The sequence below is a fragment of the Nerophis lumbriciformis genome, linkage group LG26 (genome assembly GCF_033978685.3).
Source record: "Nerophis lumbriciformis linkage group LG26, RoL_Nlum_v2.1, whole genome shotgun sequence".
Lineage (NCBI taxonomy): Eukaryota > Metazoa > Chordata > Actinopteri > Syngnathiformes > Syngnathidae > Nerophis > Nerophis lumbriciformis.
The window spans coordinates 37,838,716-37,864,926 of record NC_084573.2 but is presented as its reverse complement, the minus strand read 5'-3'; the positions used below and the strand labels follow the sequence as shown (position 1 = coordinate 37,864,926).

At 40.6% G+C, this 26,211-nt stretch overlaps 1 protein-coding gene across 1 annotated transcript in view; it reads left to right on the top strand.

The window, feature by feature from the left end:
• Window positions 1-26,211, top strand: part of syt14a (synaptotagmin XIVa) — a 115,377-nt gene that overhangs the window by 40,181 nt on the left and 48,985 nt on the right. The window contains exon 4 of the mRNA XM_061986941.2: window positions 8,177-8,401. Coding sequence (XP_061842925.1) covers window positions 8,177-8,401 — 225 coding nt within the window. The remainder of the gene's footprint in view (window positions 1-8,176; window positions 8,402-26,211) is intronic.

Here is a 26,211-nt window from a genome sequence, read left to right as displayed (position 1 = left end):
CATATGTGTATATATATGTACATATGTGTGTATATATGTACATATGTGTGTATATATGTATGTACACGTGTGTATATATATGTACATATGTGTGTATATATATGTACATATGTGTGTATATATTTACATATATGTGTGTGTGTATATATATATATATGTACATATGTGTGTATATATATGTACATATGTGTGTATGTATGTACATACAGGTGTGTATATATGTACATACATGTGTGTGTATATATGTACATACAGTACAGGCCAAAAATGTGGACACACCTTCTCATTCAATGTGTTTACTTTATTTCCATGACTATTTACATTGTAGATTGTCACATCAAAACTAAGACTGAACACATGTGGAGTTATGTACTTAACAAAAAAAAGGTGAAATGACTGAAAACATGTTTTATATTCTAGTTTCTTTCAAAATAGCCACCCTTTGCTCTGATTACTGCTTTGCACACTCTTGGCATTCTCTCCATGAGCTTCAAGCGGTAGTCACCTGAAACGGTGTGTCCAAATATATATATATATATATATATATTATTATTTCACTATTATATTCCACAAGTAGAGAAAATCCAAGTGTGAAAAGGAGTGACCTCTCCACAGATACATGTTACATGTTCCCTACCTCCAGAGGGAGAACTGCTGCTGACAAGTGGAAAGTCTTTTCTTGTCAACAAGTTTAAAATTGCTGGTGGCCCCCGGGGAGCCTGCACAGGTTGTGTGTGCACCATGGAAACATCTAGCAAACATTCATACACAGGATATAAACACAAAGTAAAGCGCTGTGATGATTTGACCTACTGGCCATTTATGATGTCATTGCAAATATGTCCCTCTCAAGTCTGTGTCAATCACAAAAGTCCACCTCACTCTGTTTTGCCAAGTGTCTATTGCTGCTCTCAAAGTCACAATCGTAACACAATTGTGGTTTACGTCATACTAAATCATGACAACAATACAATAGAATATTGCAGTTTCTGCTAAATGGCTCTGCTGCCTCTTGCTGGACGACAGACAAAACTACATCACAGTTTGTGTTGCACAGTTTTCTAGAAGCATCACTTTCATACAGGCACGTTTATTTCTAGAGCACTATTCCTACATAAGACAATTCAAAGTGCTCTACAGAAAATTAAAAGAAGGCAAAAATATAAATATTTCACAAAAAATGCAATAACAAAAACAATCATAATTTAATTCAAATCAATTCAATGCACAATTAAATCAAAGTGTCTCACATCTCCAGGAAGACTATTCCAGATTTTAGGAGGATAAAACTGAAACTCAGTTCTATCATGTTTGGTCCTGACTCTGGTCACCAGCAGGAGACCATTCTCTGAGGTTCTCAGAGCTGCAGATGGTTCATATGGTTCTAACATGTCAGAAGGAGACCACTCCGTGAGGTTCTCAGAGGTCAAGGTGGTTCATATGGCTCTAACATGTCACCGGGAGACCACTCCCTGAGGTTCTCAGAGCTGGAGATGGTTCATATGGTTCTAACATGTCAGAAGGAGACCACTCCCTGAGGTTCTCAGAGCTGGAGATGGTTCATATGGTTCTAACATGTCAGAAGGAGACCACTCCTTGAGGTTCTCAGAGCTGGAGATGGTTCATATGGTTCTAACATGTCAGAAGGAGACCACTCCGTGAGGTTCTCAGAGGTCAAGGTGGTTCACATGGTTCTAACATGTCACCAGGAGACCACTCCCTGAGGTTCTCAGAGCTGGAGATGGTTCATATGGTTCTAACATGTCAGAAGGAGACCACTCCTTGAGGTTCTCAGAGCTGGAGATGGTTCATATGGTTCTAACATGTCAGCAGGAGACCACTCCCTGAGGTTATCAGAGGTCAAGGTGGTTCATATGGTTCTAACATGTCACCAGGAGACCACTCCCTGAGGTTCTCAGAGCTGGAGATGGTTCACATGGTTCTAACATGTCACCAGGAGACCACTCGCTGAGGTTCTCAGAGGTCGAGATGGTTCATATGGTTCAAACATGTCAGAAGGGGACCACTCCCTGAGGTTGTCAGTGCTGGAGATGGTTCATATGGTTCTAACATGTCACCGGGAGACCACTCCCTGAGGTTCTCAGAGCTGGAGATGGTTCATATGGTTCTAACATGTCAGCAGGAGACCACTCCCTGAGGTTCTCAGAGCTGGAGATGGTTCACATGGTTCTAACATGTCACCAGGAGACCACTCCCTGAGGTTCTCAGAGCTGGAGATGGTTCACATGGTTCTAACATGTCACCAGGAGACCACTCGCTGAGGTTCTCAGAGGTCGAGATGGTTCATATGGTTCAAACATGTCAGAAGGGGACCACTCCCTGAGGTTGTCAGTGCTGGAGATGGTTCATATGGTTCTAACATGTCACCGGGAGACCACTCCCTGAGGTTCTCAGAGCTGGAGATGGTTCATATGGTTCTAACATGTCAGCAGGAGACCACTCCCTGAGGTTCTCAGAGCTGGAGATGGTTCACATGGTTCTAACATGTCACCAGGAGACCACTCCCTGAGGTTCTCAGAGCTGGAGATGGTTCACATGGTTCTAACATGTCACCAGGAGACCACTCGCTGAGGTTCTCAGAGGTCGAGATGGTTCATATGGTTCAAACATGTCAGAAGGGGACCACTCCCTGAGGTTGTCAGTGCTGGAGATGGTTCATATGGTTCTAACATGTCACCGGGAGACCACTCCCTGAGGTTCTCAGAGCTGGAGATGGTTCATATGGTTCTAACATGTCAGCAGGAGACCACTCCCTGAGGTTCTCAGAGCTGGAGATGGTTCACATGGTTCTAACATGTCACCAGGAGACCACTCCCTGAGGTTATCAGATCAGGAGAGGGTTCATATGGTTCTAACATGACAGAAGGAGACCACTCCTTGAGGTTCTCAGAGCTGGAGATGGTTCATATGGTTCTAACATGTTTAGTTTATTATTATTCTTCGGTCAATGGTCAACAAAATAAACAAACAGTTGTACATTTATAGATTGAAAATGAAAATGTTGCAGACCGAAAGGGTTTAGGCTGAAGTTGAACACTTATTGCGCCTAACCCTATAAACAAAGTCAAGTACAAGATGAACTTCCGAAAATTATGAAATGTCTTTTGTACAACATATTATAAATACACATTATACACAATATGAACACTGTTCAATTATATACACAGTAAAGGCATGTAAAATATCCTTATACGCGTGTTAAACCTTTGCACCAATTTATATACTATATACAAACAATTATACTTCCATTATTATTTATATCCCACATTTAGTATTTTAATTAACATTGATCATAGTATTAACTACTGTGTTGATTCAAGAGTGATATATTTTTCCAAGACATTGGTCTTAAAGTGTTTTTTAAATGTGTGAATGGACCTGGAACATTTGAAGGAATCATCCAAGCTGTTCCACAGTTGAACCCCCCTGACAGAAACACATCTACTTTTTAAGATCCTTCTTATCTTAGCTTTCTGGAAGACAGCTGAACCTCTGAGGTCATAGGGATTTTCTCTGGGTTTGAACCTCTCCTGTAGACACCGAGGCAGCATGTGGTTATGAGCTTTGTACGTCACAATAGCAGTGTTGAGGTCAACAAGATCATGCAGTTTTAATGTTTTTAATTTAATAAACAGAGCATTGGTATGGTCGTGATAATCTGCATAATTTACAATTCTAATCGCTTTCTTTTGACGTAAGAATATAGAGTTGATGTTTGTTTTGTAATTGTTACCCCAGATTTCAACACAATAATTAAGATAAGGGAGTACGAAAGAATTATATAACATATTAAGAGCCTTTTGATTTATGGAGTTTTTGATTTTATGTAACATAGCAATATTTTTTGCCATCTTTGTCTTAAGTATATTTATGTACAGTTTCCAATTTAATTCATCATCTATATAGATTCCCCAAAATGTTGTTGAATACACCCTTTCTATCTCCATATCATCAATTCTTATATGACACTGTATGTTATTTTTCCTATTTCCAAAAAGTATATATTTTGTTTTATTTAGGTTGATTGACAGTTTATTGGCATCAAACCATTGCTTTAGTATATGGAGTTCGCTCTCTACAGTCTCTAGGAGTTGGCCAAGGTCTTGCCCAGAACAGTACAGACTTGTATCATCAGCAAAGAGAATACAATTGAGTTTTTTAAAGATTTTGCAGATATCATTAATATACAATAAAAACAATTTTGGTCCCAGTACAGAACCTTGGGGTACTCCATGTGTTATAATCTTTTTATCTGAATCTACATTGTTCATATGCACATACTGTTCTCTACCACCAAGATAACTTTTCAACCAATCATGAGCAAGACCTCTAAAACCATACCTCTGCATTTTGTTTAAAAGTAATGTGTGATCGATGGTGTCAAAGGCCTTGCTCAGGTCAATAAAAACGCCAACAACAAACTCCCTCTTATCAATTGCAGTGGTTACCTCCTCAACTAGTTCCATCACTGCCATGGAAGTGGACCTGTTTGGTCGAAAACCGTAATGGTGTTCACTTAGCAAGTGATGCTTATCAATAAAACTGTCTAATCTTGACACAAATAATTTTTCAAGGACTTTTGAAAATTGTGAGAGTAGAGAAATAGGCCTCTGGTTGGTGAACTGATGGTTATCTCCACTTTTGAAGATGGGAATAACTTTTGCCGTTTTCATTTTCTTTGGGAAAACTCCTTTTATAAAAGAAATATTACATATATAAGTGAAGGGGACAGCTATAAAATCAACAATTTCTTTGATCAGAGAAAAGTCCAAGTCACAATAGTCTGTTGATTTCTTGTTTTTCTGAGAATTTACATGTCACCAGGAGACCACTCCCTGAGGTTCTCAGAGCTGGAGATGGTTCATATGGTTCTAGCATGTCAGAAGGAGACCACTCCTTGAGGTTCTCAGAGCTGGAGATGGTTCATATGGTTCTAACATGTCAGCAGGAGACCACTCCCTGAGGTTCTCAGAGGTCAAGGTGGTTCATATGGTTCTAACATGTCACCAGGAGACCACTCCCTGAGGTTATCAGATCAGGAGATGGTTCATATGGTTCTAACATGTCAGCAGGAGACCACTCCCTGAGGTTCTCAGAGCTGGAGATGGTTCATATGGTTCTAACATGTCAGAAGGAGACCACTCCTTGAGGTTCTCAGAGCTGGAGATGGTTCATATGGTTCTAACATGTCACCAGGAGACCACTCCCTGAGGTTCTCAGAGCTGGAGATGGTTCATATGGTTCTAACATGTCAGAAGGAGACCACTCCTTGAGGTTCTCAGAGCTGGAGATGGTTCATATGGTTCTAACATGTCAGCAGGAGACCACTCCCTGAGGTTCTCAGGGGTCGAGATGGTTCATATGGTTCTAACATGTCACCAGGAGACCACTCCCTGAGGTTCTCAGAGCTGGAGATGGTTCATATGGTTCTAACATGTCACCAGGAGACCACTCCCTGAGGTTATCAGAGCTGGAGATGGTTCATATGGTTCTAACATGTTAGCAGGAGACCACTCCCTGAGGTTCTCAGGGGTCGAGATGGTTCACATGGTTCTAACATGTCAGAAGGAGACCACTCCCCGAGGTTATCAGAGGTCAAGGTGGTTCATATGGTTCTAACTTGTCACCGGGAGACCACTCCCTGAGGTTCTCAGAGCTGGAGATGGTTCATATGGTTCTAACATGTCAGCAGGAGACCACTCCCTGAGGTTCTCAGGGGTCGAGATGGTTCATATGGTTCTAACATGTCACCAGGAGACCACTCCCTGAGGTTCTCAGAGCTGGAGATGGTTCATATGGTTCTAACATGTCACCAGGAGACCACTCCCTGAGGTTATCAGAGCTGGAGATGGTTCATATGGTTCTAACATGTTAGCAGGAGACCACTCCCTGAGGTTCTCAGGGGTCGAGATGGTTCACATGGTTCTAACATGTCAGAAGGAGACCACTCCCCGAGGTTATCAGAGGTCAAGGTGGTTCATATGGTTCTAACTTGTCACCGGGAGACCACTCCCTGAGGTTCTCAGAGCTGGAGATGGTTGATATGGTTCTAACATGTCACCAGGAGACCACTCGCTGAGGTTCTCAGAGGTCGAGATGGTTCTTATGGTTCTAACATGTCAGAGATGTACTTTGGCACAAGACCATGAACAGACGTGAACACAAGGAGGACTGTTTTAAAGTCTATTCTCTGAACAACAGGAGTTGGTCGTATTTCCTGGTTCTAGTCAGGACTCGAGCAGCAACATTTTTGGATGGACTGCAGCTACTTTACAGCTGGTTTAGAGAGCCCAGTGAGAAGAGCATGACAGTAGTCTAACCTGCTGGAGACCAAGGCATGGATTAGTCTTTCTAAGTCTGATTTAGACGTTATTCCTCTGATTTTGTCAATGTTCTTCAGGTGGTAAAAAGCTGCTGATGTTATTGACTTGACTGTTAAACTTCAAGTCTGAGTCCATTATTACTTTTTGGGCCAAAGACAAGGATTTCAGTTTTGTATGAGTTGAGCTGAAGAAAATATATATAGGGGTGGGGGAGTCGCACTCATATACAACAAAAACTTTAACCTTACCCCGAACCTAAATAATAAATATAACTCGTTTGAGGTGCTTACTATTAGGTTTGTCACACCGCTGCCTCTCCACCTGGCTGTTATCTACCGCCCCCCAGGGCCCTATTCGGACTTCATCAGTGAATTTTCAGAGTTTGTTGCTGATTTAGTGACGCACGCCGACAATATAATCATAATGGGGGACTTTAATATCCATATGAATACCCCATCGGACCCTCAGTGCATGGCGCTCCAGACTATAATTGATAGCTGTGGTCTTACACAAATAATAAATGAACCTACACATCGCAACGGTAATACGATAGATCTAGTGCTTGTCAGGGGTGTCACCACCTCCAAAGTTACGATACTCCCGTATACTAAAGTAATGTCCGATCATTACCTTATAAAATTTGAAGTTCTGACTCATTGTCAACAAACTAATAATAATAACTGCTATAGCAGCCGCAACATTAATGATGCCACAACGATGACTCTTGCTGGCCTACTGCCTTCGGTAATGGTACCATTCCCAAATTATGTCGGCTCTATTGATAACCTCACTAACAACTTTAACGACGCCCTGCGTAACACCATTGATAGTATAGCACCGCTAAAGCTAAAAAGAGCCCCTAAAAGGCGCACCCCATGGTTTACAGAAGAAACTAGAGCCCATAAATTATCATGTAGAATTCTGGAACGCAAATGGCGTGCTACTAAACTTGAGGTTTTCCATCAAGCATGGAGTGATAGTTTAATAACTTACAAACACATGCTTACCTTAGCTAAAGCTAAATATTACTCAAATCTCATCCACCTCAACAAAAATGATCCTACATTTTTGTTTAGTACAGTAGCATCGCTAACCCAACAAGGGACTCCTCCCAGTAGCTCCACCCACTCGGCAGATGATTTTATGAATTTCTTTAATAAGACAATTGAACTCATTAGAAAGGAGATTAAAGACAATGCATCGCAGCTACAACTGGGTCCTATTAACACAGATACGACTGTATCTACGGCGGATAATGCCCTCCAAAATAGTTTCTCTCTCTTTGATGAAATAACATTAGAGGAATTGTTAAGATGTGTTAATGGGAAAAACCAAACAACATGTTTACTTCAGCACCCCCTGAGTGTCTCCCCCTCCACAAGGGAGAGGGGGGAGCAGAGGAGAAAAGAAAAGAAACGGCAGATCAACTGGTCTAAAAAAAAGGGGGCTATTCAAAGGCTAGAGTATACAAATGAGTTTTAAGATGGGACTTAAATGTTTCTACTGAGGTAGCATCTCTAACTGTTACCGGGAGGGCATTCTATAGTACTGGAGCCTTCGGTCTCCCTAGAGGGGGAGGGGGTTACCCACATATGCGGTCCTCTCCAAGGTTTCTCATAGTCATTCACATCGACGTCCCACTGGGGTGAGTTTTTCCTTGCCCTTATGTGGGCTCTGTACCTGCTATTGTAGTTTGGTATGTGAGATTTAAGTCTTTATTTAAAAAGTCCGACATCATTTTGCCTCCCACCAAAGAGTTCTACTTGTTTATTCTCTCCAGCACTTTCATTTGTTTTCATAAACCGTAAACAATCTCTTCTTACCCCCAACAGAAAATGTTTACGCTGACGACGACCAGCAGGGCTCCTCGTCAGACAGCGAGGATGAACTGATGGGTCAGTACCAGAAAGCCGTCAGTCGAGCCCAAGGCCTCAGAGGGTCCAACGTGTGCAGTAACGTCAAACCTGCGGCAAGGTTCCGCTGGGAGAGCCGGCAGAAGTACAGCCCCCTGACGGCCAAATATGACGGCTACTGCAGTGACGCCTCCGCGGATGACGGTAGGCTCTTTTTACCATTTGGACAATCAGCATACACTAGGGTTGCACAATATACCGGAGAGATGGCTACTAATGAACATTCAGATCTGCACAAGGAGTTTAAAGAGTGACAGGTCAAAATGTCCTGCTGTTCTGCTCCAGTGCAGACTGTCGTCAAGGAGCACAGGGGAGAGACGTTCCTTTGAGTTCACTTTACCCCGCAATGGGTCTGCTAAGATCCGCTTTCAGGTCAGAATTCAAGGCCGCCGATTTGTGACAATCTGGTTGCTTTATTATTAGTTTTGCAGGACACAACCAGACCTGTTCGTCACTCTACTGCGCAGTGCATGCACTACCTCTCCCTCTCTTTACTCGTCCACTCACTCACTGACGTCACTCAGACAACACATTGACATTCTCACAAACAAAACATGTAGATACGTAACATGTAGATACATAATATGTAGATACGTAACATGTAGATACCTGACATGTAGATACGTAACATGTAGATACGTAACATGTAGATACCTAACATGTAGATACCTAACATGTAGATACCTGACATGTAGATACCTGACATGCTGACATGTAGATACGTAACATGTAGATATGTAACATGTAGATATATAACATGTAGATACGTAACATGTAGATACGTAACATGTAGATATGTAACATGTAGATATATAACATGTAGATACATAACATGTAGATACGTAACATGTAGATACATAATATGTAGATACGTAACATGTAGATACGTAACATGTAGATACGTAACATGTAGATACGTAACATGTAGATACATAATATGTAGATACGTAACATGTAGATACGTAACATGTAGATATGTAACATGTAGATACCTAACATGTAGATACCTAACATGTAGATACCTGACATGCTGACATGTAGATACGTAACATGTAGATATGTAACATGTAGATATATAACATGTAGATACATAACAAATTGATACATAGCATGTAGATACGTAACATGTAGATACGTAACATGTAGATACATAACATGTAGATACGTAACATGTAGATACCTAACATGTAGATACCTAACATGTAGATACCTAACATGTAGATACCTGACATACTGACATGTAGACATGTAACATGTAGATACATAACATGTAGATACATGTAGATGCGTAACATGTAGATACGTAACATGTAGATACGTATACGTAGGTGATGAAAGTACACACTAAGTACACACCGATAAACACCCAGTTCACACACTATGTACACACCTATAAACATGCAGTAGGTGATGAAAGTACACACTATGTACACACCCATAAACACCCAGTAGGTGATGAAAGTACACACTAAGTACACACCCATAAACACCCAGTAGGTGATGAAAGTACACACTATGTACACACCCTTAAACATGTAGTAGGTGATGAAAGTACACACTTAAGTACACAGCCAGTAGATTGGATGAAGTGATGAAAGTACACACTTAAGTACGCAGCCAGTAGATTGGATGAAGTGATGAAAGTACACACTTAAGTACACAGCCAGTAGATTGGATGAAGTGATGAAAGTACACACTTAAGTACACAGCCAGTAGATTGGATGAAGTGATGAAAGTACACACTTAAGTACACAGCCAGTAGATTGGAAGAGGTGATGAAAGTACACACTTAAGTACACAGCCAGTAGATTGGATGAAGTGATGAAAGTACACACTTAAGTACACAGCCAGTAGATTGGGTGAAGTGATGAAAGTACACACTTAAGTACACAGCCAATAGATTGGATGAAGTGATGAAAGTACACACTTAAGTACACAGCCAGTAGATTGGATGAAGTGATGAAAGTACACACTTAAGTACACAGCCAGTAGATTGGATGAAGTGATGAAAGTACACACTTAAGTACACAGCCAGTAGATTGGATGAAGTGATGAAAGTACACACTTAAGTACACAGACAGTAGATTGAAGAAGTGATGAAAGTACACACTTAAGTACACAGTCAGTAGATTGGATGAAGTGATGAAAGTACACACTTAAGTACACAGACAGTAGATTGGATGAGGTGATGAAAGTACACACTTAAGTACACAGCCAGTAGATTGGATGAAGTGATGAAAGTACACACTTAAGTACACAGCCAGTAGATTGGATGAAGTGATGAAAGTACACACTTAAGTACACAGCCAGTAGATTGGATGAAGTGATGAAAGTACACACTTAAGTACACAGCCAGTAGATTGGATGAGGTGATGAAAGTACACACTTAAGTACACAGCCAGTAGATTGGATGAAGTGATGAAAGTACACACTTAAGTACACATCCAGTAGATTGGATGAAGTGATGAAAGTACACACTTAAGTACACAGGCAGTAGATTGGATGAAGTGATGAAAGTACACACTTAAGTACACAGCCAGTAGATTGGATGAAGTGATGAAAGTACACACCTAAGTACACAGCCAGACGATTGGATGAAGTGATGAAAGTACACACTTAAGTACACAGCCAGTAGATTGGATGAAGTGATGAAAGTACACACTTAAGTACACATCCAGTCGATTGGATGAGGTGATGAAAGTACACACTTAAGTACACAGCCAGTAGATTGGAAGAGGTGATGAAAGTACACACTTAAGTACACAGCCAGTAGATTGGATGAAGTGATGAAAGTACACACTTAAGTACACAGCCAGTAGATTGGATGAAGTGATGAAAGTACACACTTAAGTACACAGCCAGTAGATTGGATGAAGTGATGAAAGTACACACTTAAGTACACAGCCAGTAGATTGGATGAAGTGATGAAAGTACACACTTAAGTACACAGCCATTAGATTGGATGAAGTGATGAAAGTACACACTTAAGTACACAGCCAGTAGATTGGATGAGGTGATGAAAGTACACACTTAAGTACACAGCCAGTAGATTGGAAGAGGTGATGAAAGTACACACTTAAGTACACAGCCAGTAGATTTGATTAGGTGATGAAAGTACACACTTAAGTACACAGCCAGTAGATTGGATGAGGTGATGAAAGTACACACTTAAGTACACAGCCAGTAGATTGGATGAAGTGATGAAAGTGCACACTTAAGTACACAGCCAGTAGATTGGAAGAGGTGATGAAAGTACACACTTAAGTACACAGCCAGTAGATTGGAAGAGGTGATGAAAGTACACACTTAAGTACACAGCCAGTAGATTTGATTAGGTGATGAAAGTACACACTTAAGTACACAGCCAGTAGATTGGATGAAGTGATGAAAGTACACACTTAAGTACACAGCCAGTAGATTGGATGAAGTGATGAAAGTACACACTTAAGTACACAGCCAGTAGATTGGATGAAGTGATGAAAGTACACACTTAAGTACACAGCCAGTAGATTGGAAGAGGTGAGGAAAGTACACACTTAAGTACACAGCCAGTAGATTGGATGAAGTGATGAAAGTACACACTTAAGTACACAGACAGTAGATTGAAGAGGTGATGAAAGTACACACTTAAGTACACAGCCAGTAGATTGGATGAAGTGATGAAAGTACACACTTAAGTACACAGCCAGTAGATTGGAAGAGGTGATGAAAGTACACACTTAAGTACACAGCCAGTAGATTGGATGAAGTGATGAAAGTACACACTTAAGTACACAGCCAGTAGATTGGATGAGGTGATGAAAGTACACACTTAAGTACACAGCCAGTAGATTGGATGAAGTGATGAAAGTACACACTTAAGTACACAGCCAGTAGATTGGATGAAGTGATGAAAGTACACACTTAAGTACACAGCCAGTAGATTGGATGAAGTCATGAAAGTACACACTTAAGTACACAGTACATAGATTGGAAGAGGTGATATCAAAGTGCAGATCCTGTTCAGCAGCCTCTCAGTGGGAGGTTATAAAACAGTCAAGCGTCTGCAAACACTTTTTCTTCTCTTTTTTCCTTCCTGGCTGAAAAACAAAGTGTGCCGTTCACAGTGATGGAAGGAAGGCAGTGATGGAAGGAAGGCAGTGATGTAAGGAAGGCAGTGATAGAAGGAAGGCAGTGTTTAATGTAGGCATGGACCAAGTCTCTAGATCACTCTGTTCCTTTGCCTTATTTTGACTTTGTTGTTGTTTCCAGTGTGTGGTACTTTAGTTCCTGTCTTGCGCTGTTATTTTGGTGGCCCTTCCTGCTTTGTAGCAGCTTCATGCCTTCCTTTGAGCGCTATTCCCCGCACCCGCTTTGTGTTAGCAATGAAAACTATTTCAGTTGTGCGGACGCTATCCGTCTTTGTGTGGAAATCGATGATTGTCATGTCATGTACGGGATGCACTTTGTGGACGCCGTCTGCTCCACACGCTGCAAGTCTTTGCTGTCGTCCAGCATTCTGTTTTTGTTTACTTTGTAGCGGATTATAAATACTGGTTTGCATAAAATATTTTTAACCAAAATAAGTGAATTTACATACAAACCCTGTCTCCATATGAGTTGGGAAATTGTGTTAGATGTAAATATAAACGGAATACAATGATTTGCAAATCCTTTTCAACTCATATTCAATTAAATGCACTACAAAGACAACATATTTGATGTTCAAACTCATAAACTTTATTTTTTTTTTGCAAATAATAATTAACTTAGAATTTCATGGCTGCAACACGTGCCAAAGTAGTTGGGAAAGGGCATGTTCACCACTGTGTTACATGGCCTTTCCTTTTAACAACACTCAGTAAACGTTTGGGAACTGAGGAGACACATTTTTGAAGCTTCTCAGGTGGAATTCTTTCCCATTCTTGCTTGATGTACAGCTTAAGTTGTTCAACAGTCCGGGGGTCTCCGTTGTGCTATTTTAGGCTTCATAATGCGCCACACATTTTCAATGGGAGACAGGTCTGGACTACAGGCAGGCCAGTGTAGTACCCGCACTCTTTTACTATGAAGCCACGTTGATGTAACACGTGGCTTGGCATTGTCTTGCTGAAATAAGCAGGGGCGTCCATGGTAACGTTGCTTGGATGGCTCCAAAACCTGTATGTACCTTTCAGCATTAATGGTGCCTTCACAGATGTGTAAGTTACCCATGTCTTGGGCACTAATACACCCCCATACCAACACAGATGCTGGCTTTTCAACTTTGCGCCTATAACAATCCGGATGGTTCTTTTCCTCTTTGGTCCGGAGGACACGACGTCCGCAGTTTCCAAAAACAATTTGAAAATGTGGACTCGTCAGACCACAGAACACTTTTCCACTTTGTATCAGTCCATCTTAGATGAGCTCAGGCCCAGCGAAGCCGACGGCGTTTCTGGGTGTTGTTGATAAACGGTTTTCGCCTTGCATAGGAGAGTTTTGACTTGCACTTACAGATGTAGCGACCAACTGTAGTTACTGATTTCTGAAGTGTTCCTGAACCCATGTGGTGATATCCTTTACACACTGATGTCGCTTGTTGATGCAGTACAGCCTGAGGGATGGAAGGTCACGGGCTTAGCTGCTTACGTGCAGTGATTTCTCCAGATTCTCTGAACCCTTTGATGATATTACAGAGGTAGATGGTGAAATCCCTAAATTCCTTGCAATAGCTGGTTGAGAAAGGTTTTTCTTAAACTGTTCAACAATTTGCTCACGCATTTGTCGACAAAGTGGTGACCCTCGCCCCATCCTTGTTTGTGAATGACTGAGCATTTCATGGAATCTACTTTTATACCCAATCATGGCACCCACCTGTTCCCAATTTGGGATGTTCCAAATAAGTGTTTGATGAGCATTCCTCAACTTTATCAGTATTTATTGCCACCTTTCCCAACTTCTTTGTCACGTGTTGCTGGCATCAAATTCTAAAGTTAATGATTATTTGCAAAAATAAAAATGTTTATGAGTTTGAACATCAAATATGTTGTCTTTGTAGCATATTCAACTGAATATGGCTTGGAAAGGATTTGCAAATCATTGTATTCCGTTTATATTTACATCTAACACAATTTCCCAACTCATATGGAAACGGGGTTTGTAATCTCCCACGGCACACCAGACTATCTCTCTGGCATTTTTTTCCATAACTTGAGTTGATTTATTTTGGAAAACCTTGTTACTGTCAGGCTTGGTAAAAGGATAGGACTCAGATGCAGAGCAGGCTTTTATTTTGACAGCTTCCTTTCACCTCCAAAGTCAAGGATTACAATATCTATCTTTAACCAAAAACTAATCGGCAAAAAGGTTCCAAGAAAAAATAGGAACAACCAAAAATCACTCCGAACGGAAGAAAACACAAAAGCAAAGACGAACTATAATTGGCGCCGTATATGTTATAAAATGTATAAACAGAAAACGCTCCAACAGGAGGAAAAAACAAATAGCTATGAAAATTTCTACACTCACTAATCTAATAAAGTATTAACAAAAATAGTCACTCAAAAATTGAGGATAGAATGAAAAAATAACTGAAACTCACCACTTCGGCTGAATATACTAAATAACAAAAAATCACTCTGCTGAGGAGGAAGAAAGGAAAAATTCAAAATAGTAGTAAAGGGATTCAAGATCAAGGAACTTAATCACAAAACGAGGCAAGGCAAGGCAAGACAAGGCATGGACAGGAACATGGATGCTAGAGAGCACGAATAAACGAAACAATTTGGCACAGAACAAAGGAAGGAGTGGGCTTATAAGACACATGAGGGTAATAGGGAACAGGTGGAAACAATTAGGGAATCGGGATGACGTCAGACTGATGACACAAAAGGAAGGGCAAGTGACCTGAAACGAGAGGAGAGTTACTTTTCAAACTAAAACATGCACATCACAAGACAGAAAAAACCAAGACAAGACATCCCTCACCGCGGTGTGACAGTTACATTGTTTAATGCATCACAACAAAGTTAGGCATAATAATGTGTTAATTCCACGACTGTATATATCGGTATTGGTTGATGTCGGAATCGGTAATTAAGAGTTGGACAATATCGGATATCGGCAAAAAAGCCATTATCGGACATCTCTAGTTACTACTTGTTATTTGACGCAGCGCTAGTATTCATGTTCAATAATCACTAAACTCAACAAAAAAGTGAGGCACATGATTATCGCGGGCAGTTAATTAAAATTCATTAATTGGTGAACGACCCACAAAATGTGTGAATAGCAACTGGTGGTAATAATTCAATTGAGTGCAATTTTTGGCTTGAAGCTGACAGTGAAGATTGACTGGAAGACAAAGCAGGCCAGGTGCATGATGGGGGTTTGAAGAAAAGTAACTGTTCCAATTAGCAGGGTGCAGGAAAAGTGCTACTTTTACACAGCAGCTCCCATCAAATCATCCGCCCCCGGCTCAGCAAGGTGGGGGGGAAAATAGTCAAAATGGGTTAGCTTCTTTTATCAAGCGCTCCATGACACTTAGTTAAAACTCCATGCTGCTGAGGTGTGCCACTTTGAGGGTAAGTCCTACTGCCTGACATGAGACTAAAAGTCACATATATACCTTTTTTTTTTCTAAAAGTTAGGAACTGGAAGGGGAGGACTTTTTTTTCCCCGTCTTCATCTTTTATTTGCTTTGTGTTCTGCAATAGAAAGTCCCTGTTGTCAGTGTCTCTGTGGGCATACTTGCCAACCCTCCCGGATTTTCCGGGAGACTCCCGAAATTCAGCGCCTCTACCGAAAACCTCCCGGGACAAATTTTCTCCCGAAAATTTCTCGAAATTCAGGCGGAGCTGGAAGCCACGCCCCCTCCAGCTCCATGCGGACCTGAGTGACGTCAGGTGCGCAACACCACGTAAATCGTTGGCCAACCAAAAAGTGACCCCAGTACGCTATAGCCAACATTCACCAGGAGATGGCAACAGACAAACATAGATCACTCTATTACATTCCTCCCCTTTTAGAAATGTATAGAAGTTACTCAAAATAAATAAACAACCCAACCAAAAAATGCAGCAGCTCGATTAAAAAACTGTACTTAAGCCACATTCTTTTCTTTTCTTTTTTAGTACTGAACTCTTAACCCTCATTTGTAAAAAATAACAAACAGTATTTGTACACCTTTAACACAGATTTTTATACTGTCTTCAGAGATTCAGTTTTTTTGGTGGTACTCGAAACCTTTCTGGGTACCTGCGAAAGGGTGTTCAGCATGGTTAGAAAAATAGTGACAGAGAATAGAACAAGGATGGACAATTCCACCCTTAACTCAACAATGAGTAGATGAGTGTTATGTGTGTGTATATGTGTAAATAAATGAACACTGAAATTCAAGTATTTCTTTTATATACAGGTAAAAGCCAGTAAATTAGAATATTTTGAAAAACTTGATTTATTTCAGTAATTGCATTCAAAAGGTGTAACTTGTACATTATATTTATTCATTGCACACAGACTGATGCATTCAAATGTTTATTTCATTTAATTTTGATGATTTGAAGTGGCAACAAATGAAAATCCAAAATTCACAAAATTAGAATATTACTTAAGGCTAATACAAAAAGGGATTTTTAGAAATGTTGGCCAACTGAAAAGTATGAAAATGAAAAATATGAGCATGTACAATACTCAATACTTGGTTGGAGCTCCTTTTGCCTCAATTACTGCGTTAATGCGGCGTGGCATGGAGTCGATGAGTTTCTGGCACTGCTCAGGTGTTATGAGAGCCCAGGTTGCTCTGATAGTGGCCTTCAACTCTTCTGCGTTTTTGGGTCTGGCATTCTGCATCTTCCTTTTCACAATACCCCACAGATTTTCTATGGGGCTAAGGCAGTGGTTCTCAAACTTTTTTTGTCATCCCCCACTTTGGACAAGGGGGAGTTTTCAAGCCCCACCTGCCCCCATCGCCCCAACAGAGCGCTAATGCCAAGCTTTAACATTTTCAAATTTATTGAACATCAAGTTGTATACATTCGAACTCAATAACATAAAATAACATTAAGTTCAATAATAAATAAAATAACTGTACAGCTGTGGTATAACTTGCATCAAGTTCAATAATAAATAAAATAACTTCCATCAAGTTCAATAATAAATAAAACAAAAGTGTTATAACTTGCATCAAGTTCAATAAAAAATCAAAAAAAGTGTTATAACTTGCATCACGTTCAATAATAAATCAAAAAAACTGTTATAACTTGCATCAAGTTCAATAATAAATCAAAAAAAGTGTTATAACTTGCATCACGTTCAATAATAAATCAAAAAAAGTGTTATAACTTGCTTCAAGTTCAATAATAAATCAAATAAAAGTGTTATAACTTGCATCAAGTTCAATAATAAATCAAAAAAAGTGTTATAACTTGCGTCAAGTTCAATAATAAATCAAAAAAGTGTTATAACTTGCATCAAGTTCAATAATAAATCAAAAAGTGTTATAACTTGCATCACGTTCAATAATAAATCAAAAAAAGTGTTATAACTTGCATCAAGTTCAATAATAAATAAAACAAAAGTGTTATAACTTGCATCAAGTTCAATAATAAATCAAATAACTTGCATCAAGTTCAATAATAAATCAAAACAAGTGTTATAACTTGCATCAAGTTCAATAATAAATAAAACAAAAGTGTTATAACTTGCGTCAAGTTCAATAATAAATCAAAAAAGTGTTATAACTTGCATCAAGTTCAATAATAAATCAAAAAGTGTTATAACTTGCATCACGTTCAATAATAAATCAAAAAAAGTGTTATAACTTGCATCAAGTTCAATAATAAATAAAACAAAAGTGTTATAACTTGCATCAAGTTCAATAATAAATCAAATAACTTGCATCAAGTTCAATAATAAATCAAAACAAGTGTTATAACTTGCATCAAGTTCAATAATAAATAAAACAAAAGTGTTATAACTTGCATCAAGTTCAATAATAAAAAAAAGTGTTATAACTTGCATCAAGTTCAATAATAAATCAAAACAAGTGTTATAACTTGCATCAAGTTCAATAATAAATAAAACAAAAGTGTTATAACTTGCATCAAGTTCAATAATAAAAAAAAGTGTTATAACTTGCATCAAGTTCAATAATAAATCAAATAAAAGTGTTATAACTTGCATCAAGTTCAATAATAAATAAAAAAAAGTGTTATAACTTGCATCAAGTTCAATAATAAATAAAACAAAAGTGTTATAACTTGCATCAAGTTCAATAATAAATCAAAAAAAGTGTTATAACTTGCATCAAGTTCAATAATAAATCAAAAAAAGTGTTATAACTTGCATCAAGTTCAATAATAAATAAAACAAAAGTGTTATAACTTGCATCAAGTTCAATAATAAATCAAATAACTTGCATCAAATTCAATAATAAATACAATAAAAGTGCCACTTTGCAATCTTTGCAAAAAAAAAAGTAGGAGCTATGCATGTGGCAAGACAGGGCAAGTGACAGCACTTTCCCCCAGGAGAGCCACCTTGCTTCACTGTGAAACAGCACGGCTGTATGATCAGCTCCCATTTCCTCACACAGTGCAGAGAACAGTCGCACTTTCAGTGGTCGTGTTTTGATCAAATTTACCGCGCTCACAACATCTGTTAAACCCTCATTGAGTTCGGGGCTGAGCTGCCTTGACGCGAGTGCTTCCCGGTGAATGACACAGTGTGTGCCCGTCACATTTTTGTTTCTCTGCAGGCGCTGGCTCTGGCTCGACGACCTTTGAGGTGCGAGTCACAAATGTATATATTTGTGTAATTGTGGTCCACACATTAGCCTGCTACCCATCCGCGCGAAAGTTTGTTCCGCTTAGCCCCGCCCCCATTAGTTACTGTTGCTATGTCTGTCAAACTTTCGCTCGTACCGAGAAATATAAAGCCTACAGTAAAAATAAGTACCGGTAATTTCCATTTATTTATATAGCGGATTTCACAGACAGAATCACAAAGTGATTTACAGTGTGTATAGAAAATGAAAGCATAGTAAAAAAAATAATCTAAGAATATAATAATTAAAAAAAAAATGTTTAAGTGAAATTTTTTTCCCCATTCCTCGCGCCCCACCTGTCATGTCTCTATTCCCCACCAGTGGGGCGCGCCCCACACTTTGAGAAACGCTGGGCTAAGGTCAGGGGAGTTGGCGGGCCAATTTAGAACAGAAATACCATGGTCCGTAAACCAGGCACGGGTAGATTTTGCGCTGTGTGCAGGCGCCAAGTCCTGTTGGAACTTGAAATCTCCATCTCCATAGAGCAGGTCAGCAGCAGGAAGCATGAAGTGCTCTAAAACTTGCTGGTAGACGGCTGCGTTGACCCTGGATCTCAGGAAACAGAGTGGACCGACACCAGCAGATGACATGGCACCCCAAACCATCACCCAACCATGCAAATTTTGCATTTCCTTTGGAAATCGAGGTCCCAGAGTCTGGAGGAAGACAGGAGAGGCACAGGATCCACGTTGCCTGAAGTCTAGTGTAAAGTTTCCACCATCAGTGATGGTTTGGGGTGCCATGTCATCTGCTGGTGTCCCATACTTGACTTGGTGAATTCTAGCTGTAAATATACTCCTCCCCTCTTAGCCCCGCCCCCAACCACGCCCCCGCCCCACCCCGACTACGCCCCCCACCTCCCGAAATCGGAGGTCTCAAGGTTGGCAAGTACGGTCCCCTCTAAGCTTGCGCTTTGATTTGGGTACCTCCAGGATCAGCTGACCTGAGGGAGCGGGTGGGGGCATAGAGGTGGAGCAACTCAGAGAAGTATGGTGGGGCACGACAATGTAATGATTTAAAAACGAGTAAAATAATGTAAAAATGGACTGTAAAAGACACAGGCAGCCAGTGGAGGGAGGCTAAAAACAAGAGTAATGTTCTCTCTTCTTCTTGTGTTAGTTAATAGTCGGGCAGCTGCATTTTGGAGCAGCTGCAGACGTGAGAGGGAGGATTGACTAATTCCAAAATTACAGTAATCCAGCCGAGATGTGATAAAGGCATGGATTACCGACTCAAACTGTTGACTAGAAAGAAGGCTTTTAACCTTGGCCAGCTGACGTAAATAAAAACAAGCTGGCTTTCACCACCGTGCCAATTTAAAATCACTGTCAATACCAAAGCCCAGGTCGGTGACCATGGTCTTAACGTCCTTTAACAAAGACAAGTGTTTTAAAATCACTTTTAAATTGTCCTGAGGACATAAAAGCGTGTAAACGTTCTAAATTTAAATGAGAACAAGACGGAAGTCATTTGATTTGACTCCAGAGTCAAACAGAATGTTCCCCCCAGTGACCTGGACCCCTTGATGCCTTGTTTGAAACCCACAGTCTTGGTTTTAAATCGGACAATGGTTTTAAATTGGAACAGCAGATTAACTCCGATGTACGATCTAGTTTTTATCATCTAAGACTTTGAGCAAAAATTAAATCAGTTTTATCTTTTAACGACTTTGAGCGGGTAATCCATGCTTTTATTTCATCAACTCCCTCTACGTTGGAATGAAGCAGGCCTCAGTCGCGCCATTGCAGTTATCGTATTTTCCGGACTATAAGGCGCACTTATTATTTTTATTTTTTTTTTAAATCAAAAATCGACAGTGCGCCTTATAACCAGGTGCGCCCAATGTACGGAATAATTCTGGTTTTGCTTACCGACCTCGAAGCAATTTTATTTGGTACACGGTAGAGATGCGCGGTTTGCGGGCACAACCGCGGAGTCCGCGGATTATCCGCGGATCGGGCGGATGAAATTTAAAAAAATTAGATTTTATCCGCGGGTCGGGTCGGGTCGGGTCGGGTCGGGCGGTTGAAATGAAAAAAAATTAGATTTTAAATAGATTCAGGCGGGTGGCAGTTAAACCAATTCGGAAATATATATACATAGTTAAATGTTGTTACCCACATACGAAAAACGAGCAGGCACCTGCTGCATATGCCACAACAGAAGAAGAAAAAAAAAAAGAGATGGACACTTTTACGGAGCGGAGAAGGCCCCCGACGCCTCGCCGGGGTCCGGGACCGAGGCCCCTTCCCCCGAGAGGGCCCCACCGGGAGCCGTAGCTGAGGCGATCCGCGAGAAGGGCCCGACGCACGTCCAGGGTCACCAACGCGCCCACCGCACCGACACCCCGCCTCGTCCGCCTTCGCCGCGGCCGGCGTCACGCGCAGCAGGTAAGCAGCTTACCTGCCCGCCACCCCTGTTGCCGGGGGCGCGTAACAGGGGTCACTCCGCGCGCAGTGCGCTCACGAAAGGGGTGGGGCTCACCCTGGTTGATATAGACAGCAGCTAGGACGGTGGCCATGGAAGTTGGAACCCGCTAAGGAGTGTGTAACAACCCACCTACCGAATCAACTAGCCCTGAAAATGGATGGCGCTGGAGCGTCGGGCCCATATACCCGGCCGTCGCCGGCAGCGAGACGCGCTTGGAGGTGCGCTCAGCGCGGCTCCCATATGATTGCGCACTGGTGTGCATCTGGGCCGTGACAGCGTGGCACGCGAATGTCGGTACTGCATTGGATCAGTCTCCTTTCTTTAACAGGCAAAAGCTTTATAACCTCACTAATGCCTTGCATCGTCTATATTAGATATATAACAACGGGCGGGTGCGGGCGGATGGCGGGCGGATGCAGTTCTGATCAAATGTTAGATCGGGTGGATAGCGGATGGTTGACGACTTTCTGATGCGGTTGCGGATGAAATAATTGCCTATCCGCGCATCTCTAGTACACGGTGTAATGATAAGTGTGACCAGTAGTAGATGGCAGTCACACGAAAGAGATACGTGTACACTGCAATGTGATGGCAATATGACTCAAGTAAACAACACCAATGAGAATATAGAACAGTACACACAGAAACATTCCTACAAATAAATGTTTTAGGAACTCCGGTGAGCCCACAGACACGCTCTTCAAGCAGACATGGAAGCAAAATATCTCGTAAAAGTGCCAGAGCCAAAATACTTGTCCTCTTCCTTCTTCATCTTCTTCTACGCGCAATAATTCGGTTCGGAAAAAGTTGACAAAACCCTTAAAATTGCCACAAACGCGCCTGTTCTGAGACCTTGGAAGCCGTGTTTACTTATGTACATTTTTCAGCAGGGTCAGACTGCATTCACATTAGAAATCACATTTTATTATAATATAAAGGGCCACTAAAAAGATGGGATTTGACATGAAATCTGAGCTGGACAACCGACCCTGCAGTGTGTTTGTAGACTCATTTACAGAAATTACAAAAATATGCACAAATGAAGGAAAATTATGTGAACAAAGTGTTAAAAAATCATTTATTCTTACCCATTTTCGTATTGTCTCTAGCAAAAGACATGTTTCAGTCAGTCTACCCCAGGGCAGCTGTGGCTACAAATGTAGCTTACCACCATGAAGGTGTGAATGTGGAGTGAATTAATGATGGCTTCTCACTTCTCTGTCAGCGCTTTGAGAATCTAGTCGATAGAAAAACGCTATATAAATCTAATCCATTATTATTATTATTAGTAGTAGTATAATTATTCGCAAAAATAGACGGTTACAAAATAAATAGCAGAAAAACGGGTGAAAATAATATGTTTTAGGAACTCAGGTGAAAATGTTCCCTTAGCTCGCCCACAGACACGCTCTTCAAGCAGACATGGAAGCAAAATATCTCGTAAAACTGCCAGAGCCAAAATACTTGTCCTCTTCCTTCTTCATCTTCTTCTACGCGCAATGATTCGGTTCGGAAAAAGTTGACAAAACCCTTAAAATTGCCACAAACGCGCCTGTTCTGAGACCGTGGACGCCATGTTTACTTATGTACATTTTGCAGCAGGGTCAGACTGCATTCACATTAGAAATCACATTTTATTGTAGTATGAAGGGCCACTAAAAAGATGGGATTTGACATGAAATCTGAGCTAGACAACCGACCCTGCAGTGTGTTTGGAGACTCATTTACAGAAATTACAGAAATATGCACAAATAAAGGAAAATTATGTGAACAAAAGGTTAAAAATAATTTATTCTTGCCCATTTTGGCATTGTCTCTAGCAAAAGACACGTTTCAGTCAGTCTACCCCAGGGCAGCTGTGGCTACAAATGTAGCTTACCACCATGAATGTGTGAATGTGAAGTGAATTAATGATGGCTTCTCACTTCTCTGTCAGCGCTTTGAGGATCTAGTTGATAGAAAAACGCTATATAAATCTAATCCATTATTATTATTATTAGTAGTAGTATAATTATTTGCAAAAATAGACGGTTACAAAATAAATAGCAGAAAAACAGGTGAAATTAAAGCTGCAAGCAGCATTGGTCGGGCCCGCGTATTTGGCAGGTGCTAGTCCTAAATGCCCCAATACTTTTGTCCAGTGATAGTCATAAGTCTCCCAATACTTTTGTCTACTTTTAGTCTGAAGTGTCCCAAGACTTTTGTCTAGTGTACCTACCTTGTCTGCATTGTGTGGGCACGTTGGTGCTTCCTGCTTTTAAGCAGCCATCTTAAAAAAAACAGCAGCGCAGCAGCATCAGCGCAGCGGGTCTTTGAAGGGTCATAAAATCAAAACCGGAGCAGGTGTTAAAACGCTGTTCTGTTATTTTATACACAAGGGTTTAATCTCTCTCCTGTGTTAGTTTAAAGCCGAAACGACAAACACGCTCAGAGGAGATAGTTTTTGAAGGAAGGTGACCGGTTTTTACAAAAAAATTGTTTTGAAGGGGGAATAGCAAACTTCCTGTTGATTTTTGCTGGGGGTTGTCAATTTATGAAATGTAGGTGTAAGTGAGACCTTCATAGAGGTTTTTGTTTCATGTCTCTCCGACCTTCCCAGTGGGAGTTACAGGCAGTTTTGTCAGTTTTTTCATCCGAGGAGCAGTTTTTTGTGCGTTTCATTAAAAAATTGCGCTAGAGCACAATTTTGAGATTTGGGTTAGGTTTTTTTATTGGATCGCAATTTTTGCCAGTCCTGATGTGTGTGTTCAGTTCGGTGAGTTTTTAAGCATGTTAAGGGGGTCAAATTACAGCTCAAAGAGGCAAAAGTGACTGTTTTTAGTACTTTTTTGTTTTGAAGGGGGAATTGCCAACTTCCTGTTGATTTCTGCCCGATGATATACAATTATGAAAACTAGGTCTAAGTCAGACCTACATACAGGTTTTTGTTTCATGTCTCTCCGATCTTCCTAGTGGGAGATATAGGCAGTCTAGTTTTTTTTTTTTTCCTAGGGGGCGTTATAGCGCAATTTTGAGTTTTGGGGTTCGTTTTTTTTGAAAAAAAGGTAATTTTCGCAGGTCCTGATGTGTGGGTCAAATATGGTGAGTTTTGAAGCATGTTAAGTGGGTCAAATTACAGTTTAAAGTGGCGGCGGAAGAATAAAGAATAAAACCTTACAAATTCAATAGGTCCTTATGTCCCATTGCATAAGGACTCCCTTTGGGAGTCCTTATGCAATGGGCCATGCGGGCCCTAAATAATATGTTTTAGGAACTCAGGTGAACATTTTCCCTTAGCTCGCCCACAGACACGCTCTTCAAGCAGACATGGAAGCAAAATATCTCGTAAAACTGCCAGAGCCAAAATACTTGTCCTCTTCCTTCTTCATCTTCTTCTACGCGCAATAATTCTGTTCGGAAAAAGTTGACAAAATCCCTAAAATTGCCACAAACGCGCCTGTTCTGAGACCTTGGACGCCATGTTTACTTATGTACATTTTGCAGCAGGGTCAGACTGCATTCACATTAGAAATCACATTTTATTGTAATATGAAGGGCCACTAAAAAAGATGGGATTCGACATGAAATCTGAGCTAGACAACCGACCCTGCAGTGTGTTTGGAGACTCATTTACAGAAATTACAGAAATATGCACAAATAAAGGAAAATTATGTGAACAAAAGGTTAAAATAATTTATTCTTGCCCATTTTGGCATTGTCTCTAGCAAAAGACACGTTTCAGTCAGTCTACCCCAGGGCAGCTGTGGCTACAAATGTAGCTTACCACCATAAACGTGTGAATGTGAAGTGAATTAATGATGGCTTCTCACTTCTCTGTCAGCGCTTTGAGGATCTAGTTGATAGAAAAATGCTATATAAATCTAATCCATTATTATTATTATCATTAGTATAATTATACGCAAAAATAGACGGTTACAAAATAAATAGCAGAAAAACAGGTGAAATTAAAGCTGCAAGCAGCATTGGTCGGGCCCGCGTATTTGGCAGGTGCTAGTCCTAAATGTCCCAATACTTTTGTCCAGTGGTAGTCATAAGTGTCCCAATACTTTTGTCTACTTTTAGTCTGAAGTGTCCCAAGACTTTTGTCTAGTGTACCTACCTTGTCTGCATTGTGTGGGCACGTTGGTGCTTCCTGCTTTTAAGCAGCCATCTTAAAAAAACAGCAGCGCAGCGGGTCTTTGAAGGGTCATAAAATCAAAACCAGAGCAGGTATTAAAACGCTGTTCTGTTATTTTATACACAAGGGTTTAATCTCTCTCCTGTGTTAGTTTGAAGCCGAAACGACAAACACGCTCTTAGGAGATAGTTTTTGAAGGAAGGTGACCGGTTTTTACAAAAAAATTGTTTTGAAGGGGGAATAGCAAACTTCCTGTTGATTTTTACTGGGGGTTGTCAATTTATGAAATGTAGGTGTAAGTGAGACCTTCATAGAGGTTTTTGTTTCATGTCTCTCCGACCTTCCCAGTGGGAGTTACAGGCAGTTTTGTCAGTTTTTTTCATCCGAGGAGCAGTTTTTTGTGCGTTTCATTAAAAAATTGCGCTAGAGCACAATTTTGAGATTTGGGTTAGGTTTTTTTATTAGATCGCAATTTTTGCCAGTCCCGATGTGTGTGTTCAGTTCGGTGAGTTTTGAAGCATGTTAAGGGGGTCAAATTACAGCTCAAAGAGGCAAAAGTGACTGTTTTTAGTACTTTTTTGTTTTGAAGGGGGAATTGCCAACTTCCTGTTGATTTCTGCC